The 19,920-nt window shown below is 38.2% G+C and overlaps 1 protein-coding gene across 4 annotated transcripts; it reads right to left on the bottom strand.

The window, feature by feature from the left end:
• Positions 1–2,433: 2,433 nt before the first annotated feature.
• On the bottom strand, positions 2,434–16,260 carry LOC129200602 (T-cell receptor-associated transmembrane adapter 1). 4 transcript variants are annotated; one of them, XM_054811919.1, is made up of 6 exons: positions 16,122–16,260; positions 10,492–10,602; positions 8,808–8,844; positions 7,387–7,448; positions 6,048–6,106; positions 2,434–3,436 (listed from the first exon to the last, which is right to left on the bottom strand). In XM_054811919.1, the coding sequence occupies exons 2-6, from the start codon at positions 10,592–10,594 to the stop codon at positions 3,218–3,220; spliced, it is 480 nt and encodes a 159-aa protein (XP_054667894.1). In that variant the 5' UTR covers positions 10,595–10,602; positions 16,122–16,260; the 3' UTR covers positions 2,434–3,217. The 4 variants fall into 4 exon arrangements, with proteins under 4 accessions (XP_054667894.1, XP_054667908.1, XP_054667899.1 ...); XM_054811933.1 differs by having other exon boundaries at positions 7,396–7,448; XM_054811924.1 differs by lacking the exon at positions 16,122–16,260 and adding an exon at positions 12,150–12,346.
• Between the last annotated feature and the right edge of the window lie 3,660 nt (positions 16,261–19,920).

Here is a 19,920-nt window from a genome sequence, read left to right as displayed (position 1 = left end):
AAGTTACACATTTGTTTTTAGAGTTTGATCCTCCAGTATCCACTTGAGTCGGCAGACTCTTAAAAGTACGATACAACCAAAAGTCTGTGGTGTTTTTCCTGGCAATACTGTTTAAACAGATGTATCTGCAGTGATTGTCAGATGTTATAATGATTGCTGGAGTAGACTTACAAAGATTTTGTGGTGCTACTTGGCGTCTCCTCTGGTTTGAGCTCTCTTCTTCCCTTCCACCCAGTTTTTCTTCTTCCACCATATTTCTTGTTTACTCTTTCTTCATTGTTCCATTGAACTGGTACTTGAATGCTAAACTTACTGTTAATAAAAACAGCTTCACACTGCTTCCCTCTGCTTCAAAATTGTAAAGATCACTGGAAAAACAGGCTAGGTTACTGAGACAGTATAAACGTAAACCTAGTATCTCCTTTTATTTTCTTGTAATTAGTTGAAACTTTATGTATAAACTAATGTTATAACTTATGTTTAACTAATACATGATATTTATGTAGGTCTTTCTCTAGTGGCTTGAAGACAGTGCAATATTGAACATGCTCTTTCCTGTAAGAATTCAGTAGTCATTTAAAAACTATCCCAAAAAGTCATTAAAAAAATAGCTCATTCAGTTGCTTATTTAAGCAGGCAGAAGGTAAAGAGCTGGAGGAATAAAGCTAAATCTGGACTGTGGCAGCATTAGAAGTGCCTTGGAAACAGTTGATGGGCCATTAAAGATGGTCCTGAAGTGGAGTCTGTGAGAGCAGCAGTGAATAATGGAAGCAGCAATTAGATATAGAAAGGAAGTATATATTGAAGGAGAATATTTACAAAAGTACCCTTCTCTTTTAGCGAGCTATGTTGCAAGGGAAAGCAGCTGCTGAAAATTGGCGTAAATAAATAGCTGAACTAAACAATGAAGTCTAAGAATACAGAGGAAACTAGATGTACCTAAATCCCATGAAGTGGACTTATTGTTACACGTACATTCAATGAGAAGTGTGTACTTCATTTCCATTAAATTAATGATCAGGCTGAAATGACAGGTTGAATTTATGTAACTCAAAGTTCTTTGCCTTTGGAATTTTTAGAGGAAAGGTATAATCAAGAGTGAAAATGCTGTGAGAAAATTGGGAAATAGCAACTTTTGTACAAAGTGTACACAAATTGTATTCAATGAAAATACAACATCCCTTGTTTCATGTATAGTTTGGAAAATAGTAACAAATAGACTCTTGGGCCTGTGCTTATTTGGTTGAGAGATTGTTTAAGAAAGCTTTCTCTTTTAATCATCTCAGAGGGCTGAGTATGGCATCTGATTGGTGCCAGCTAAATTGAAAAAAATTATATAAATATTTTACGTATCAGTGTTATTCAAACAATTTTGATCTGTGAGTCTAAGAGTATGTTGATATGTATTTTATTACTTAATTTGTTCCTACAGTGGAACAAAGTATAATTCCTTCCAATCTAAATAAAGTAAATTAGTACTTCATGTGCTGATACCTTGGTGTTAGCTTTGGACCTTTGGCTTTGGATTTGCCTTCCTCCTTTCCCCCCATAGGATCTTAGGCAGGATCATCATTTAATGTGGTTCTCCATTGAAGTGATTTTTATCAATTCTTCAAGCAGTATTTATTTTTGCTTATCCAACAGTCTAAGACTGTGATAACACAGTCACTTTAATTCCAAGTCTGTCTTGTTTCTGGGATGCAACAGCCAAACATATGTTGACTTGATCTCTGCGCACAAAAGCAAGTGCTACCACAAGATAGGCAGTGACACTGGGCAGCTTTGGCTGCAGGGGTTGGCCCCTTCCTTTTGGTCTAGCATAGAAGTTAAGGCATGTTAAAGAGCCTCATTATTTAGGAGCTAAACTAAACATGAACCAGGCTGTCAAAGAGCTGTTTCTTTTACATTGGGTTTTTTTCTTCAATTTGTCCCATCTCTGGGCATGTCCATCCACTTCTGCTTTTAGAAGAGCTTCTTTGTACTATGGACTTTTCATTTGTTTGGGGTTTTGTAACTGCTTTCAGTGCTATCTCCTTCAGGGCCCAAAACACTTGCAGGGCTCCATATGTGCTTGACAGTTTCAAGTTCCTTGACACTGTGCTTGGCGTGGATTTTAAAGGCACTAATACCATTTTTTTGAGAAGGCAGAACTGTCTGACACCTAGAGGTAGACGTATTACATCAACATGCCTTACTGTTCCCTGCTACTACTACTTAATGACTCCCAGAATATAAAAATAAATCCCCACTCTATAAAACCTTACCATCTGATGAGTTTAAAGTCTTAAGATGAATGTGCACACAGTATGTGAATTATTTGGGGAAATAAAAAGCTCTTTTTACTTTTGTAAAATAGTTGGTAACAACAGCAATGTAAAACCCAACAGAAATTTAAACATCACATAGAACATTAGAAGGAAAAAATCTTCCCTAGGAGACTTATTGTTACAGATCATTTGCCAATATTTTTGTGGACTCTTGAATACATCTGGATACAACATAACGTTAGTAGAGGCGTCGAGATTTGAGATGTATTCTGGTATTGCTCACAGAAGGAAAATAAAGATATATAAGGATATTGTTAAATCTTGTGAGATGTACAATCACTACTTTAAACAAGCTGTTAAATTATTCTCCATTTAGCTTTAGATATATTGTGTTATTACCATTGGCCAGTCACAGTGAGGAAGTACACAATGTTGAACAGCAGAACAGTTTTTAATTGGGAAAACAACTAAATCATTAAGTGTGCAAGCATGAAACACAATTTCCTTCCAAAAGTACCGTTAAAACCTATATAGAAGAATAGTTATACTCTGCTAGAGCTTTACAGACAACAGAGTGCGTCTTCTGGGACTGTTTGAAAGTTGATGGTTGTTTTAAACAAAGAATTAATTCTTACTGAAATCAACACTGTGTGAATGCTGAGATACTAGCTTCTACAAACCCCCTTTCAAAATGTCTTCAGAAGGGCAGATCCTTCAAAGTGGCACTCTGGATCTTAGTTCTTGCTTAGCTCATGAATGTGCTTGGAAGACACTTTGGAACACTTGTCCATTTTATACCATCGTTTGGTTTGTCAGTTTGCCAGGATATTATCTCTAATCATTCACTGTTCCACCAGAATGAACAAGCAGATCTCACTTTACAGATTACGTATTTGGCTCGTGAAGCCATTTCAAATATTCTCTCCTTTTGTAGTATGAATCAAACTTGTTTATCTGATGGGATCATCATGAATGGCTTCTACGTTTTCAGCAGCCAGCTGCTCGCTATTGAGGTAAATGCTAACTTTGGAAGCCATCGTGGTGGGGTTACATGATCTATCTTCTTCATCCTCCTCTAATGATGTGTCTTTCTTTCTCCTTGGTTTTCTGCGTTTTCCCTTGATGCTGTGATCAAGTGAGGCATAACACATCTGATTGGCAGACTCCACCTAGAAGGAAATTCACTGTATACTTAACATTCAGTAGTTATGCTTGCTTTAAAATTATGTCTAAGACTTTAAGTATGTCTACGCTGTAATCATAATAGTGGCTGAAGTTTACCCAAACTAGCTGTAAATGAGCTCATTAAAATTACAAATGATTAAGCTGTGGCAGCACAGAAAACAGACCAACATAACCTAATGGTAAAGGACTCATGGTTTTAGGATAATGGCAGTAAGGAAAAAATCATCAAGGTTATTATTAGAAAGATTCTCTATGGTATTGAGGGTAGCTTATATGCAGACCAAGTTCTTTGGGATGCAAGACATTATTTGATGTGGTTTTCTTCCCACTTGTTATTTTTTAAATTAGAGTCTGGTTATTAGTAACAACATTTTTCACAGGCTTTGTGCAAAAAACCAAAGATGGGTCATTCTTGTCTGTATATGTAATCTCATTTCCAGTGCAAAATGTATACTTTGTGTGTTTTTTCCCCTACCTCTATTTGTGTTTTTCAAGCCAACTTATCACTTTTGACATGGGAATTTTTAAAGATTATTTTGTTTCCATATAAGTTAATGCTGAGGGGGAGGAGGTTGAAACCGGGAGTGAAGTTAAGCCCAGGAAGATGGGAGGGGTGGGGGGAGGTGTTTTAAGATTTGATTTTATTTTCTCACTCCTCTACTCTGTTTTGCCTAGTAATAAATTAGATGAATTTTCTCTCTCTGTTTAGTCTGTTTTGCTTGTGACGATAATTCGTGAGTGATCTCTCCCTGTCCTTATCTCGACCCACAAGCATTTCATTATGCCTTTTCTCCCCTGTATAGTAAAGGAGGGGGAGTGATAGAGCGGCTCTGGTGGGCACCTGGCCTCCAGACAGGATCAACCCACCACAGTATATTAATGATAATTCTTAAATATGTGATTCACAGAGGGGAGGGGTGGAATGTATTGGGTTTGCGGGGAAAGGTTTTGGTAGTGGGGGAGGGGGGGGTGGTGGGTTACAGGGGTGGCTTCTGTGAGAAGCTGCTAGAAGCTCCCCCTGTGTCTGATAGAGCCAATGCCAGCCGGCTCCAAGATGGACCCGCCGCTGGCCAGGGCCGAGCCAATCAGTAACTCTGTGGTAACATATTTAAGAAGGGAAAAAACAAGTTAGAGCTTTTGCAGCCAGAGAGAGGAGTGAGAAGATGTAAGAAACTCTGCAGACACCCAGGTCAGTGCAGAAGGAGGGGGAGGAGGTGCTCCAGGCACCGGAGCAGAGATCCCCCTGCAGCCCGTGGTGAAGGCCATGGTGAAGCAGGCTGTCCCCCTGCAGCCCATGGAGGAAGGATGAGGGGGTGTAGAGATTCCACCTGCAGCCCGTGGAGGACCCCATGCCAGAGCAGGTTTGCTGGCAGGACTTGTGACCCCGTGGGGGATCCCATGCTGGAGCAGTCTGCTCCTGAAGGTCTGCACCCGTGGGAGAGACCCAGGCTGGAGCAGTTTGTGAAGGACTGTAGCCTGTGGGAAGGACTCATGTTGGAGCAGTTCATGAAGGACTGTCTCCTGTGAGAGGGACCCCACGCTGGAGCAGGGGAAGAGTGTGAGGAGTCCTCCCCCTGAGGATGAAGAAGCAGCAGAAACAACGTGTGATGAACTGACCGTAACCCCCATTCCCCGTCCCCCTGTGCCGCTGAGGGGGGAGGAGGTTGAAGCTCAGAGTGAAGTTGAGCCCGGGAAGATGGGAGGGGTGGGGGGAGGTGTTTTAAGATTTGATTTTATTTCTCATTGCTCTACTCTGTTTTGTTTAGTAATAAATTAGATGAATTTTCTCTCTAAGTTCAGGCTGTTTTGCTTATGATGATAATTGGTGACTGATCTCTCCCTGTCCTTATCTCGACCCACAAGCGTTTCATTATACCTTTTCTCCCCTGTCTAGTGAAGGAGGGGGAGTGAGAGAGCGGCTCTGGTGGGCACCTGGCCTCCAGACACGGTCAACCCACCACATCTAGATAAAAAAAAAAAAAAAAAAGATATTTCCACCCCCTGGAAGTATCCTGAGAGAGGCTGGAAATTGGTCCTTATGAAATACCTGGAAATCAACTCAGGAGATTGATGCTAGGAGTGCTTCAATTACAGACAAATTTCAGTTAAAGCTTGTATGCTTTTAGGCATCCAAGTAACTCAACAAAATACAAATCAATAGAAAAACAGTTGTCTTTCATTTGTTAAGGCAGATAGATTTTGTGCTGGGTAGGACAGAGTCAAACTCATGATTATCATGTGATCTTGTTTTTTCACTTGGTTGATGTCCAAAATAAATAAAACTAATTCTTTACATAAGCCTTAGCAGTAAACACAGGCTTAATTCAGCCTGATCTGCATGCCTGTGACTGAGCTTTATCCTGCCATATGGATGTGAATGAGCTGTCTGTAATTCTCCTGCTCCCTCATTAATGACCCAGATTGAAGAAGGGTCAAGTCTGCTTAAATTCCCTGATGAACTGAGACACTAACGCATGGTAATTTTTTGTGATGAGCAATGTGAAGATTTTTCTTACATATTGTCATGGGCTAAACATGAGAACTCTGAGACCACATTACCCTAATACAGAAATCCAGAATTAAAATTAAAGATACCTGTAGTTGGTTAACTGGCCTTTGAGGCTGGGACTTCATCTGCTCGTAACAACATTCCTCTAGAATTTATCAAAGTAGAAAAATGTTTTAGTTAAGACATGCTACTGAGTCTTAAAAGATCAGATCAACAGATCCTCCCTGTTACAGTAGTAACTCCCCGCAGTTTACTTTGGTAGAAGTTTGTTTTGTTTTGAAATCACACACAGATCTCTCCTTCTATTCATAGAGGGGCAAACAGGTAAGAAATTCAGACACGCATACTGTGAAAAAGAAAATAATTTTCTGTTCATATGGAGGCTTCTCATTATTCACTAAGTGGGCATCCATTTAGACTCCTAGGAGGACATTTTGCAATTCGGGGGGTAACCACCTACCGATGTATTTTTTGGCATAGGCAATCTTTCCTTTGGCTGAGAAAGAGGCTGTGAGTTGCAGCAGCTGGTGATTAAATTCTATTCCTGATTCTACTTCCAGTTGTTTCTAAATTTGGTGCAAGTTATTTTCTCATTTTAACCGTCAGTAAAACAGATTACTTCCTTACAGTTTTTAGGCTTTTGTAGAGTCAATGCATTTGAGTGTTGGCTTACTTAAATTTATGCAAACTCTATATGAAAAAGTTGGGTTTGTGGTTTTTGTTCTCGCACAGTTCAAGTACTTTAGCTCAGTTTTGTTTAACCTCAAATAAGGCTAGCACAAAAGTTGTTTTCATGTTACTTAAATACTGCTTTAACACCATAAGGGCTTTGAGAGACGTACCCTCAGCATATCTAGCTCTAGCTGCAGTTATGTGATGTTACTGCCTTTAACGTGGTATTTCTCTGCCAAGGATTATTAACTTCAGCCCAGTAAAGCAGAGAAAAAGCCATGGTTGCCCACCATTCAGCCACTGGGCTTGTTTCAGCATATTTGTCAACTGCTGCTGATCTGTGGATAGCCACAGCAGAGAACTGGTATGTGGCTGTTTCTGCCAGCTTCTGTGGGAACATTGACTTTGGGCAGAGAGTAACGTGTGTCTTAGATTGCTTTAACACACATGGATCAAGCTGTTATTTCAATTGGTGCAGCTTTACATGTAGAAATGCTCTTGGTTTTGAGGGATTTGGCTGTACAGGACCATTTGGACTGTAAAAAATCAAATTTGGTATGAGATCTGGTCTTACAAATAGTAGAGCAGTATGATGGTTTGCAGTTCTACCCCAAGTAGGTATTAATACCATAAATGAAAAGGGGTAGATTCTCAAGCTTGCTATTGAGAAACACAAAGTATCAGTCAGTCAGCTTTTAACCATACACTTATTATAGCCTCTGAACAGACACATGTTCTTAAAGTGAAGCTTACCAAAAGTACCTTGATTGAGATTGCCATAAACTGGGTCATCTTCTGTGTAATAGTCATCGTAGCTAGAAGAGGAATGGAAAAATACTTTTAATTCACAGAATATGCTTTATTTAGGACACCACTATTCTACTTTAAACATTTTACACACATATAGCAATAGCGGATTGTATGTGATCTAAAAAAGATGACCAAAAATATCGGGGAGAGGGGGGAAATACCAGTTTAGCAGAAAGGGAAGAAATGGCAATATCCATGTTCTGAAGAGAGATTTGTTATCTAGCCAAGAATTGAACTCTTCTGTCCTGTAACTTACTTAAATATAAAACTAATCTCAAAACTACTAAGCTACTGTTTGATATAGTGCTGGAAATATTAACGATCATTGAAAGGAACCCAGTTCATGTCCTCGAGACCACTTTGCTATACAAACTAATGCACTAAAGGAGTCTTTTGGGGAGGTGTTCTTAAAAAGTCTGCTCTTGATTCAGCTAAAATGCTTAGGTCAACACAACTAGAGAAGACCAAAGAAAAGTTCAGCTTTGGATATTTAATGGTATTCTGTATTTCATTATCTGATGTTGCTTGAAAATGTTTTTAAGCATGTTTGTAAAGATGGTAATTGTTAGTGGGAAGCACTGTATAACCTTGTTCCTATTACATCCCTGTACTTTGCTTCATCAAGGGAATGACATGATGCAATTAACACCACTGTTTCAGTGGTATTTTTCAACTAAACAGGCAGTAATAGACAGACTTCCCAACTGCAGGTAAATTTGTAATTGAGGATTGGTTTTTGGGGAACAGGTGAAGGCTTCTACATTTTTATTTCAAGGGCCTTCTATATTTGGGCTGAGATGAGACTCTTTCAATCTTTCTAAAGTGTGGTTTGGGGTTTTTTTTATTTATTTATATGGAATAAGAGAAACAGACTTGTAACAGATCATGAGTTAACCAGCAGCTGTAAACAGGCTCCATTTTACTGCTTTTGAATGTCATGTATAAAAGAAAGGCATGAAATGTAAATACATATAAATTATTGCTCCAGAAGTATTAAATAGACTATAATTTATCATTGTTTTCTGAGAGTTGTTTTTAATTATTATAGATTTATTGAGTTTGAATGATAGTAAATACTGTTTTAGCTCAATATCTTGCAGTTCCTTCGGTATATAAAATTATGACATTAGCATGCAATTATTTCATTGTTGATAAAATGACTGGAGTACATCTCTCCCACATGATTTTTTTCCTGATTTTTTTTTTTGAAAACTTTTTTTGCATAACCAACCTGCTCTCTGACATTTCCATGCAGGCTGCATGAGATGTTGGATTTTCTTCTATGCTATTCCTCCAAAGCCGTCTGTTATTATTCATTGCTTATTTCACCCTTGCCAGAAGGAAACATTTTTTATCCAACTTACCTTGGACAGTTGTCTTCATAGTCTTTATACACTTTAGCTGGAAAATTTGTAAAAAAAAAAAAAAATAGTCAAGTGAAGAGAAAATGAAACGTGGTATTTTAGAACACTTCAGATAATTGTATTAACTGACATGCTTTTGATTTCACTGTAGAGAGTAAAATTTAAAGCTCTTGGCTGTCAGGACCATCAGTTGTCCCCCTGCTTTTCTCAAATCCTTTTGACTAATACAAGAAATGCTTGTGTTACGACTCTGCTGTGGCTTCGCGGTCTATGTCAGTTGACAAGACCCAAAAAATGTATTGTAACACATGGGATTTAATTCCTTATTTCACCCTCCTGCTTCTACCTCATCTTTTTCTCTGCCTAGTGAGGTGCATCATATGTTTATATTACAAGGCGAAGGGTTAATTTATTTAACTAGTTCTGTTGCTTGTATCTTTGAAAGAGAGATATCCTGTGAGCCACACAGATGAAGAAACTGAAGCAGGGAGGGAACGGCTACAAAGAGATTTATTGCTAGAGGCTGATTAATAACTCAGGAATGCCCAACTTTCTATCGTCAGCTCCAAGACTCCAGAATTTACCACGGTAAGCTCCAATTCCATGAACAAAGCAGCATCAGCCACTCTGACTGAAACTTTGCTCAAGGTTAGTTTTGTAAATGACTGCGATTTTTTCATCATAGAACTATCTGCCTAGTAGCACTAAAAGACAAAGTAAACCAAAAAAGGCCCACCCCCCTGCCATCCCACAACACTCCAGCAGCTCTTTTAATATCCTGTAATAATCTAATTCTCTTATACTTGCTGTAAGCATAGGCCCTCTGTTTATGTAGATTATGTACGTATGTGTGTTTAACATGGTTGAATCCACCAGTGTTTGCGTGCCCACTCATACACATACAGCACAGGCGCAGTTTTCCCTGTGTAAAGGCTGGTTTTTTTCTGAATGGGAGTGGTGAGGATTGTATAACTTAATAATTATACAGGTCTATGCATAAGAGAAATTGCACTAATATAATGAATTCTGTTAAAGTCATAGTTAACTCTAACCAAAACCAGAGTATGACTGCAGTCGCCCTTTAACATAAATCAGTTCCTTATTGTGAGGGACACATTGGTTTAGGATCCCATGACGAAAAGAAATTAGAACTTTTTTGAAAATAAAGTGATTAAGAATAAAATGTGTATGAAATCTGAAATTTAAATAAGCATTCAGGAATTTTGGGAGGAGAACATTTTCTCAAATGTATTCTGTATTAGTACAGCTACGTAAAATAATTTTTACATTAAAGTACAAATGAGAACCAGTTACATGAAAAGTACACTTAAAAAAGGAAGTTACAGATGTTAAAAATATATTTTAAAAATAAAAATTTAGCCAGAACTAAATTCTTTACCTTGTACATGTTCTGTTGGTTTGTCTTCAGAGAGTGGAATTAGGTAGCTTTTAGCAGCAGATTGAGCAGCTAGCAATCATTTTGTAATCATACCTGACTCTTCTAAAAACTTTCAAAGTTACATCCTCTCAACTAGAATCATTCTTGCCAAAAGATATCTTTAAGATTGAAAAGAATCAATTTGTTGCCTTGAAATCTCCCCGCAGTGATAGCTTTCTCTACAGACACTTTAAACACGTCAACTCCATTCCTTACAGAGAATGTAAGAGAGACAATGTTACTTACCTTGTTTCTTTTGCATATAGTGTGAAATATTCAGTATCAATGAAACAACCAGAGCCAAACTCAGAAATGCCAAAACTCCCCAGACAGAATAATGGCACTCCATTTCTGTAACTGAAAGAAAATAATTTTATAGTTTGTGTTTTCTAACAGTTTTACTGTATTCTTTGTGGTTGGTTGATTTTTGCTTTCTGTAATTCAAGCTGCTATTTTGTTGTTTACTCCGTGACAGCCATTGCTATACAAGCTAAATAATTAGTATCAAAACCAGATGCTAAATAATAAGAAAGCAACATCAATAAAGCGTTAGCAGAACTACTGTTTCATAGCAATTCAGCCAAAGGATGACTATTGGTTTGCCTGTAAAATGCAGTAAAATCAGAAATTGCTAAAGAAAAAAGTCATTTACATTAATAGCTTTGAAATTATTTATGTAATTGTCTTTAACTTACTATTTGCAGTAAATTTTTGGCTAAATTCTAAAGTCCATGTATGTAGGTCTGAAGGTGAGTTCAGTCAAAACAACTTACTTCACTGGAAATGTCTCTGATTAATAGCTAAGACCATCAGGTTATAACAATCCCTGCAACAAATTTCAAAGGTTGGTTATGTGTTTTCTTGCATCTCCTATTAAATGACTTAATTTACTCATATTCTTGCTCTCCTTCCTGAGAAAGCAGAGGATGTAGTGGCGAAGGATGAGCACTAGCTGGGAACTGTCGAACCCCACAGATCTGCTGCAGAGAAAAACCCAAACAGCTCCTGAAGAAGCCCTTGGTAAAAGGTGGGTCAACCTAATTGAACAAAGCCCTTTGACCTGAACTTGCCTCTGAAGTTTGGACTCTTTGAATTAAAGCCTTGTCCAAAAAACTAACTCCACTAACACTGCACCAAAAAGTCTAGCCGGAGCAGAGCAGTCAAGGGGAGAGATTGGATGATACTGTCAGCAGGTCCAGAACGCTCTTGTTTGGGTTTGATGCAGCTGGGTTCCTTCAGGAGGCTGACATTTTATTCACTTCTTAAACAAAAGCCGAGGTAAAGGAGTACAGGAATAAACATTCGCATGTTGCCAGTCAGGAGTGTAGGGGTGGGGGGCAATGCATTTGCTCCCGCTGAGAAGAGTTTTGTTCCATGGCTGACCAGCTCCAACCCACCTTAGGAACTGCCCCTTATGGGTTTTGGTCCTTAATTATGCTGGTGTGGCCAAAGCTTTTTTAGTTTTGTTTTTTTTCAAGCCACAGATGCTTTTATGATGATGAAACAAGATAAGATAATCTTTGGTAGTAAAAAAATCACGAATCACATGGGCTTCTATGATGCAGTTTTCCTTCCTGATCAGCACTCTCTTTTAGAAGGAACAAAACAGAGCAAATAAGCTGTAACTTTCTGACAGACTTGTAACTGGTTTTTGCACATGGTAATTCCCATGGCCATTTATCCTTCCTTTAAACATCCAGTTTCCATTCCTTTCTTTTCTCCTACCTGAGTTCTCCCAAAGGTGTTTGAGGATTCTCCATCACTGCAATACTACTTTTCATGTTGAGAGGCACTTTTTTGCAATGAGATACAGACATTCATGAGGAGAGACAACCACCCCCTTGAGGCAGCTATATATTATTCCAATTTTTCAGAACAGGAATTAAAGGAAAGGGAGATCTCACCTTAAGAAGATGCTATCGGGCCACATCAAGAACCACCAGTGTTTGGAACCTGGTTACTCTACAATTAGTCACTCAACATTTGCATCCTATGCAACCTGTCCAAAACTACAAGAAGTCTGTGTCAAAGTCAAGAACTCTTAAGTCTCAATGTAGCACCTGAATAATAAGACTCATCCTTCCTTCTCCTGTCCTTTTATCTTTTCTGAAGTGATTCCTTTCCACTTTTCTTATGTTCATTTCATATTTCTTTTCCTACCAATTCTCTTTTTTTTTTTTTCTTCCCCCAGGGAGCGAAAGCAGTATTGTGACGTAAGAGAAGGGACACACACATAACTGTGACGATAGAAACTCCAGCCCTGTGATTTGTTAGAATAAAAAGAGCGAGTAGGTATCTCAAGGACAGCAGGAACCTAAGTTTGTACCTTTTTTTGATACTGAATGCTGTTATTTATCTTTCTGATTAAGGAGTGCTATTTTTCCCTGGTGTTTTCAGAGTAGGAGGCAACTCTTAGTTTCAAATTAAATATTTTCAGCCCTTAAGTGAAGTGGAGGAAGCAACCAAATTTTTGATGTGTCGTGGTTTAACCCCAACTGGCAAATAAGCACCAGACAGCCACTCATTCATTTATCCCCGGTGGGATGGGGGAGAGAATCAGAAGCGTAAAAGTGAGAACACTCATGAATTGAGATAAAGGCAGTTTAACAGGTAAAGCAAAAGCTGTGCACACAAGCAAAGCAGAACAAGGAATTCATTCACCCCTTCCCATGGGCAGGCAGGTGTTCAGCCATCCCCAGGAAAGCAGGGCTCCATCATGCATGATGGTTACTTGGGAAGACAAACGCCATCACTCTGAATGTCCCTCCCTTCCTCCTCCTTCCCCCAGCTTTATATGCTGACCGTGATATCATATGGTATGGAATATCCCTTTGGTCAGTTGGGGTCAGCTGTCCTGGCTGTGTCCCCTCCCAACTTCTTGTGCACCCCAGCCTACTCACTTTTTACAGCACAAATCCAAACCATAGCTACTACCATACTAGCTACTATGAAGAAAATTAACTCTACCCCAGCCAAAACCAGTACTGATAACAATTTTGTGTGTGTGTTTCATCTTCTGATTTTAAATTGGAATTATTATCTGGAAAATAGTAAAGGTTGGAAAAAAGTTGTTTCCCTTTTCAATTTCAAGTTTAACTTCTATGGTATTTGAGCAATCCCACTTCACAACTTTAAAAATATTCTAGCTAAACAAAAGACATGAAACTTAGATTTCCAATAAAATGTACCAATTTTTTAAACCTCACAATCTATAGCTTTCTTAAACATGGTTTAGAAAACTGCATGGGTGTGAGGAGATTAAGAAAAAAAACATTTTAAATTATTCCTAGCTGAACACTACCTACTTGGTTTATTTTTAAATTTATTTTCCACAACTCTGATTTAAACATCTGCTTGTATTTCAGTAGAATGTATACAAACCTACATGTGACTTCAGTATCTATCTTTTTTTTTTTGTCTTTGCAATACCAGCTATTTGTCAGACAACACTACTTATATTTCAGAAACAACAGCCATTTTCATTTACCCCGTAAAACCATAGTAAAGGCCTTGATCAGAGAGATACAAGTGCTGCTCCGAGTGCTCTATGCTTTTCTAATGTCAGTTTCAAGTTAATCTTAATGTCCGGGTAGAAAATACGAGAGATTTTGATTTTATCTCTTAGCTTTACAGATATACAACTCCCAGATCTTTCCCAGGTGTTCTTGTACTACCCTTAGAGTTGTTGCCAATATGCTAGCTATTTACTTTTATAACTGCACTATTTAAATATTTATACTACTTTGACAACAGCAGCAGCAGAAGGAAAGCTGAATACCTGTGTGAAGAACAATTTGTCTCCTCAGATAACTACACTGCTGCCCCTATACGTATAATAGCAGATGCCACCTATGACAGCTAACTAGCTAAATGATTGTACTAAAGACAGAAAAAAGATAAGATGGCTGTGGATGGAGAGTGAGAAATAAACAGAAAGACCAGTCAATTAGACAAATTATAGTCTGTTCTGAAATATTGTCTTTTATTCTCTTCTCTAATTTTAATTCTCATTCAAGTAATCTACTGTCAAATGTAGCAAAACCAGATTTATTTTTTTTATATTGCAGATTTATTCCAAAGAACTCATAGCACTGTGTTCAGGGGCATTCATACTCAATTGCTGTCAAGCTGAATATTTTAAAAAGTATTGTTCTATCTTTGGGGGGGGGGAGGGGGCGGGGGGGGGGGAAGCCTCATGAAAATTTTGGCCCCTGGGAATAGTATGCTATGATTCTAGTAGGATAAGTTCAAATTTCATCAAGGCTTGCTGCAATAGTCTATCTGTGATGGGAAAAACTTAAGAGTGGTAGTAGTTTGTTCATAAGAAATCACATTGAAACTGTTCTTAATGTGCTGCTCTGTGCAGAAAAGAGTTCATTGTATAGCCAAAGGTTTCATGAGAAGGACAACAATTCTGATTTTATTTTTAGAAGACGTTGGGATGTGTGAGTCGGGGGAAGTACTATATTTAATCATTATAAAGATGACAGTATTTTGAACACCTAATACCATTCCTATTCTGTTGTTCTTTCATTTCTATTTGGAAACAGTGTCAAACTTGGAGTTGCATCCAAGTAGAACATCTACCTGAGGTAATTTACTCCATCTGGATGAAGTTTATACTTTTCTGACTTTAGGGATGGGGCTACTCGCCTCCTCTTAGTATGTTTTACACTGCTGTAAACTAAAGGTACTATATTCACACAACAAAACACAGGCAAACAAAAGACTTTCTAAAGAAAGTTAATTGTGGTTTTTCTCCTTTTTAAATCCATTAGCAACTTTCTCCAAAGAGACTAGGTTTTCTCCTTGCAGGATTCATTATACTGTAATTGGAGGGGAGCGGGGGTGGGGGGAGAAGCAAACAAACAACAACAAAAAACAAAACAAAAAAACCCCCAACAAAACCAAAATAACCCCAGAACAAATGCCCCCAAAACATTCTAATCCCTGGATGAATTTCTGCAATTCAATGTTATTGCAACTCAAAGGACTGGACCTAATCATGTACTTAACCTTTGGGGAAAGTGGCCAGATTTAACAATTCAGAGCTAGAAACAGGTGTTTCTCCTCCTAACAGCATAAGAATAGGTAGCAGAAGTACCAAGTTTCATTCCTTCTTGTTCTAACATATTTTGTTAAGGGAATCCATCACAAAGGATAACAGGATGATATTGTACATCTTCTAGTTTTTCCTACTGAAAAGTAACATGAGGTAGGGAATACAGATATCTGTCTAGCAAGAACTGGACATGCCATCTATGGTATCAACTCATCATTCATAGAAACAGATTAATTACTTTGGCAACTACAAGATTTAAGATGATGATCTGGAGCACAAAACGGTTTGTTTCCTGTTGTTTCTGTCTGCAAATTTGTCGAAGCTGAGTTCCTCCCCCCCATTAAATGGTGAGATAAAAAATATTATGTACTAATGACCCTTAAAAAAAGAAACCCGTGAAGAGACTGATGAATGTTAAATTAAAACATTAAAGATGCTTCCACCTGTGTGAGTTTTTGGAGAAGATTAATTCTCCGGAAAGGATTCCTTAAACTGCAAATAATTAGTGCACAGCTAATTGCTTTGTAAGATATCAACTTCATACTTCAGAAGGGAAGCAGCACACTGTAAAATAAGCAGCCCTCAGCACAGTATTTTAGTGGAAAACTAACACCAATGCTTAGTATTCACTAACAAACTTTAATGATGATTTAAGCTATTGATGATGACTTATCATCATCATGCTTATTATTATTATTAATAATTTTACTTCAGAGCCCTGAGCAACCTTCTTGGAAGACTGGTAATCTACCATAGTGTGGGTTTACTGCTCCTTTAGTTTACAAGTTCATAATACTGAAAAGAGAAGTCTTACCTGGTTTTGTTGTTTCTAGGAATATTCCCCTCCCCTTTTATCCAACAGGAAATCAAGTTGTGTTGGCAGACCTTGGATGCTCTTTTGTTCTGGACCTGGCAGCATGAATCTGTCTCTAGAGTTGTGGCCAATCTTAAAGGTCTCCAGTCGTCTTTTTCATCTGCTTTCTTACAAACAGGAAATGTGGTTCAGGCTTTTACAACCTCAATGACGCTCTCCTTCATTGTTTGCCTCCAAGAGAGGAATAAATTATTTGTGTGTGCACTTGCCTTTATTATCCACCTGTCTTGTCACAGAAGAGCACGTACAGGACTATTAGTTCCCTTTTATCTGATACAAACCTACTTTTGTAATATTCATGAGACTCTCATATTCTTAACACTGTTTGTGATGTTATGTTGAAGTCAACAAAAGTATTTAGATACCTCTTAAACTAAATTACAGAACTATTTTACCTAGGAATGCTATTTGACTCTTTATTGCTTCAGGTTTCTAAACTAAGTCTGAAAGTCCATCGCTGAGAGAGTCTCCAGTTTAGCTGAAACAGGATTCAGAGGTACGGTGCAGAAGTTATACCATTGCTAGCTCTAGAAGGTCAGGTTAGGATATCATAATATGCTTCCTCCATTCTTTTAAAGTCTATGAATCTGGGCCCACAATCCAGAACAGTTGCGAAAAGAGAGAGTAAATCGGTATGTGGCTTACTGTGTGTATTTGTCTTTAAAATATAATGAAACGTTCCTGTGTTCGGGTAGAGAAGCCATTTTATTCTCAGAATCAGAGTAGCTTCCTCCAGAGGAAACTTGCACTCTGAGCACTGTCAAAGCAGCTTTCTGTTAACTTCTGAGGGTTTGGGGTTGTGTTTTTTGGATTTTTTTTTTTTTTCATGACAAGCAGTTTTATTTCCAATTATGCATAATGCAGAAGCGGAAAGGGTTGCTTATGAGAAAAAGTGAATCACATGACTGCATTTGTCTTTTTGAAATATGTACATTGAAATAGTCCTCAGTGTAAAACATTGCTCTTTGAGAAAGGCTCTTATGTGAGAAAATGTCCTTTGCATTACATCTTTATTTGGGATGTTATTACTTTGGAATATTATTTTTATATTAACTACCTTAGATCAACGCTTAAGAAATAATTTACAGGATTAGTATCTTATTTGAAGGCAAAGGAACAGGTTAGTCTTGATTAATACGCTATACCTTTCCATTTGAGTCCAAAGGTGAAATAGATTCTTAACTACTCGGAGCTTTATCATAATGAAGTGAATTAATGAGAAGAAATTAATTAAAAAATACTGAAAATTTTGGGAATTCTTACACTTTATACTGATTTTGAGGTTGTAATTATCATTACGAAAAATTGCATTAAAAACAACACTGTTTTAAAGTGGACATAGCTTTGGGGTTTGCCAGCAACTGAATTTGGACACCCCACTCATAAATAGGGGTAGACTCAAATTTTCTCATTGTTAAACCAAAAAGCGTAGGTCCATCACATTTCACTGCAAACCAGGATAGAGAACTAGACCTCCTTTCAATGATACAGTCTATGATCATTAGTCTAAACTGTGGCTTTAAGCAAGGAAAAGATCCAATTTTGTGGAGACTGCAACTCATATGTTTGAAAGCAAAGAGTTCGTCGTGAGCCTAGGGAAGGACAAGGTCTTGACCAGTTGTGACGACTGGATTTAGCGGTTCCATGTTGTAGGCTCAAGTGAACACAAGAGTCCTGGGGCCATCTGATGAGAGTACGCATCTCAAGAGGAAGCCTCTTGTTAAGAAAAAGAAGGATCCCAAACTGAGAGAGAAGCTGGAGAGTGTGGATATGTATTGTAAAAAAGGAGACAGTTGCTTAGTTTCTCAGCTAAGAGCATGAGGAGTAAATCTGAGATCTGCAGAGGATTCGGAATGAAATGCTTATCAGCCTGAACAAGAAGCTTACAAGGAATAAACTTCTTTGGAGATAATTAGGAGCATAACGGAAAGGTGAACACTGAGAATGCAGCAGGGAATTTCTGGATTTGTAGTCCTGATGGTGCATTAATAAATCTGCTCTCCGAGAGCAAATCATTGTTGTACAGTATCAGCTTTGACTGGCTGCAGAAGCAGAGTCTATTGGATTGGACATGAGGTTGGTGTGCTATTTTGGGCAGCCTGCAACAGACTGAATGCTCTGTTAGATGGCAAGAAATTATTCGCTGCAGGCTTTAAAATCCATTGTGAATATAAAAGACTTCTTACTTTTCTTTCTTGTCCTTTATATCGGTGCTACATTAAAAAACTTAGTGAGGCAGTAGTCTGCTTAAAGTGCTGTTATTCGGGATGATAAAGACAAGAACAAATCGTGCCTAACTTTAGAAAGACAGGACATAAGGTAATGCTACTCCATCCACATCTATTGTGTACGAAGACATTTCCTCCTCTTTTGAAAGTCCCTGAGCAATAAACTGCTGGGTGCATATTCTAGGGAAGAATCTCTGCTTAGCTACTTATGTGATCTTTGGTAAGCATATTCTGCTGGTGTCTCCAAGATAAGAATCTCTGTCAAATGGACACCTGACTTGGCTGGGAATAGCTCTTGCTATTTGAGTTCTTGGAGAAGGTAAATGGGAGTACTGTTAAATAGTGACATGCACAGATGTATATGAAGAAGTAAGTCTGGGGTCAAATGGAGTCAGATAGTACTGGTTGGCAAAAGACTTGGATGATCAGGTGAAGCTGACTGAGAGATCACTTGGCAAAGTGAAAAAAAGAACTTATAGGCAAAGACAAGCAGAAAAATCCTAAAGTAGGCATAAAAGACAACTTTACATTTTGAAGGGAAGCCATACTTAGGAAGGGAGAGGGTGGATATCGAATTTCTTTCTTTGGGCTTGGCTGAGTCTTCCTAAGCTTGATATTAGTGTAGAGGAAAAAAAAAAAAGCAGGACATTATGGATGTTGGGGGCGGGGGGTGTCTTAAAAATGCATGGTGCTATCTACAGAACAGAATAATTAGAAATCTTAGAAGTGCCAGTGTTAAGTACTGATGGTCTAGGAAAGGGTAACTCACACCATGTAGTTCCTTAAACTTGTAGGTTTATGCATACGTGGTATATATGGAATAGGAAGGTTTACACTCGTTTTTGAGGAAGGAGATATGTGGCAGCAGCCAAACATGTTGGATATCTGTATCTAACTTCTGTGATGAGACAGCAAACTGCTGCCACAAAGCACGGAGCTAAGGCAGTGGCTGACCAAAGAAAGATTATAATATTGCTAAGACCCCAACAGAGGAGGTCAGCAAGTTCCCAGAAGCAAGACCATTACTAGAATTTTTATATTTAAAGTGTTTTTCTGGTTCTGGATGAACCCTGGCAGGATGGAACGTTTTACTGTGGTTGCTTAAAAAGGTGACAATCCTTAACAGTTCTCAGCAATTTCTTCCAAGCCTGGAATTTGCTGTACATGACTGGAAACCTCAAGAGAAAAGGATTTTTCAGCCTTATTGACCTGAAAGTCACTTCAGAGTTTGTACTTTCCCTTTCCTCCACCCCAAGAAATCAAAAAGCCCTCTTCAATCTTCCTCTTTGTTTTCAAAGAAGAAAGTCTTTGCTATGCTACTAAAAGGCGGCTTCTGGGGACTGCCTTAACTTCTGAGAAAATGGATATTAAAACTAAATATTATATTTTTTCAACTGTAGTTGGAGAAAATGCAAATTTAACAAGCAGTTGGCACAAGGCTCCCATGCATTTAACTTGATAAACCTGCATCTCTTATTTACTTAAGAAGTCAATTAGTTCAGTACCTTTTT

Source organism: Grus americana, chromosome 1, assembly GCF_028858705.1.
Source record: "Grus americana isolate bGruAme1 chromosome 1, bGruAme1.mat, whole genome shotgun sequence".
Taxonomy (NCBI): Eukaryota; Metazoa; Chordata; class Aves; order Gruiformes; family Gruidae; genus Grus; species Grus americana.
Note: the sequence above shows the minus strand (reverse complement) of the source record. Positions and strands in the feature narration are given on the sequence as shown.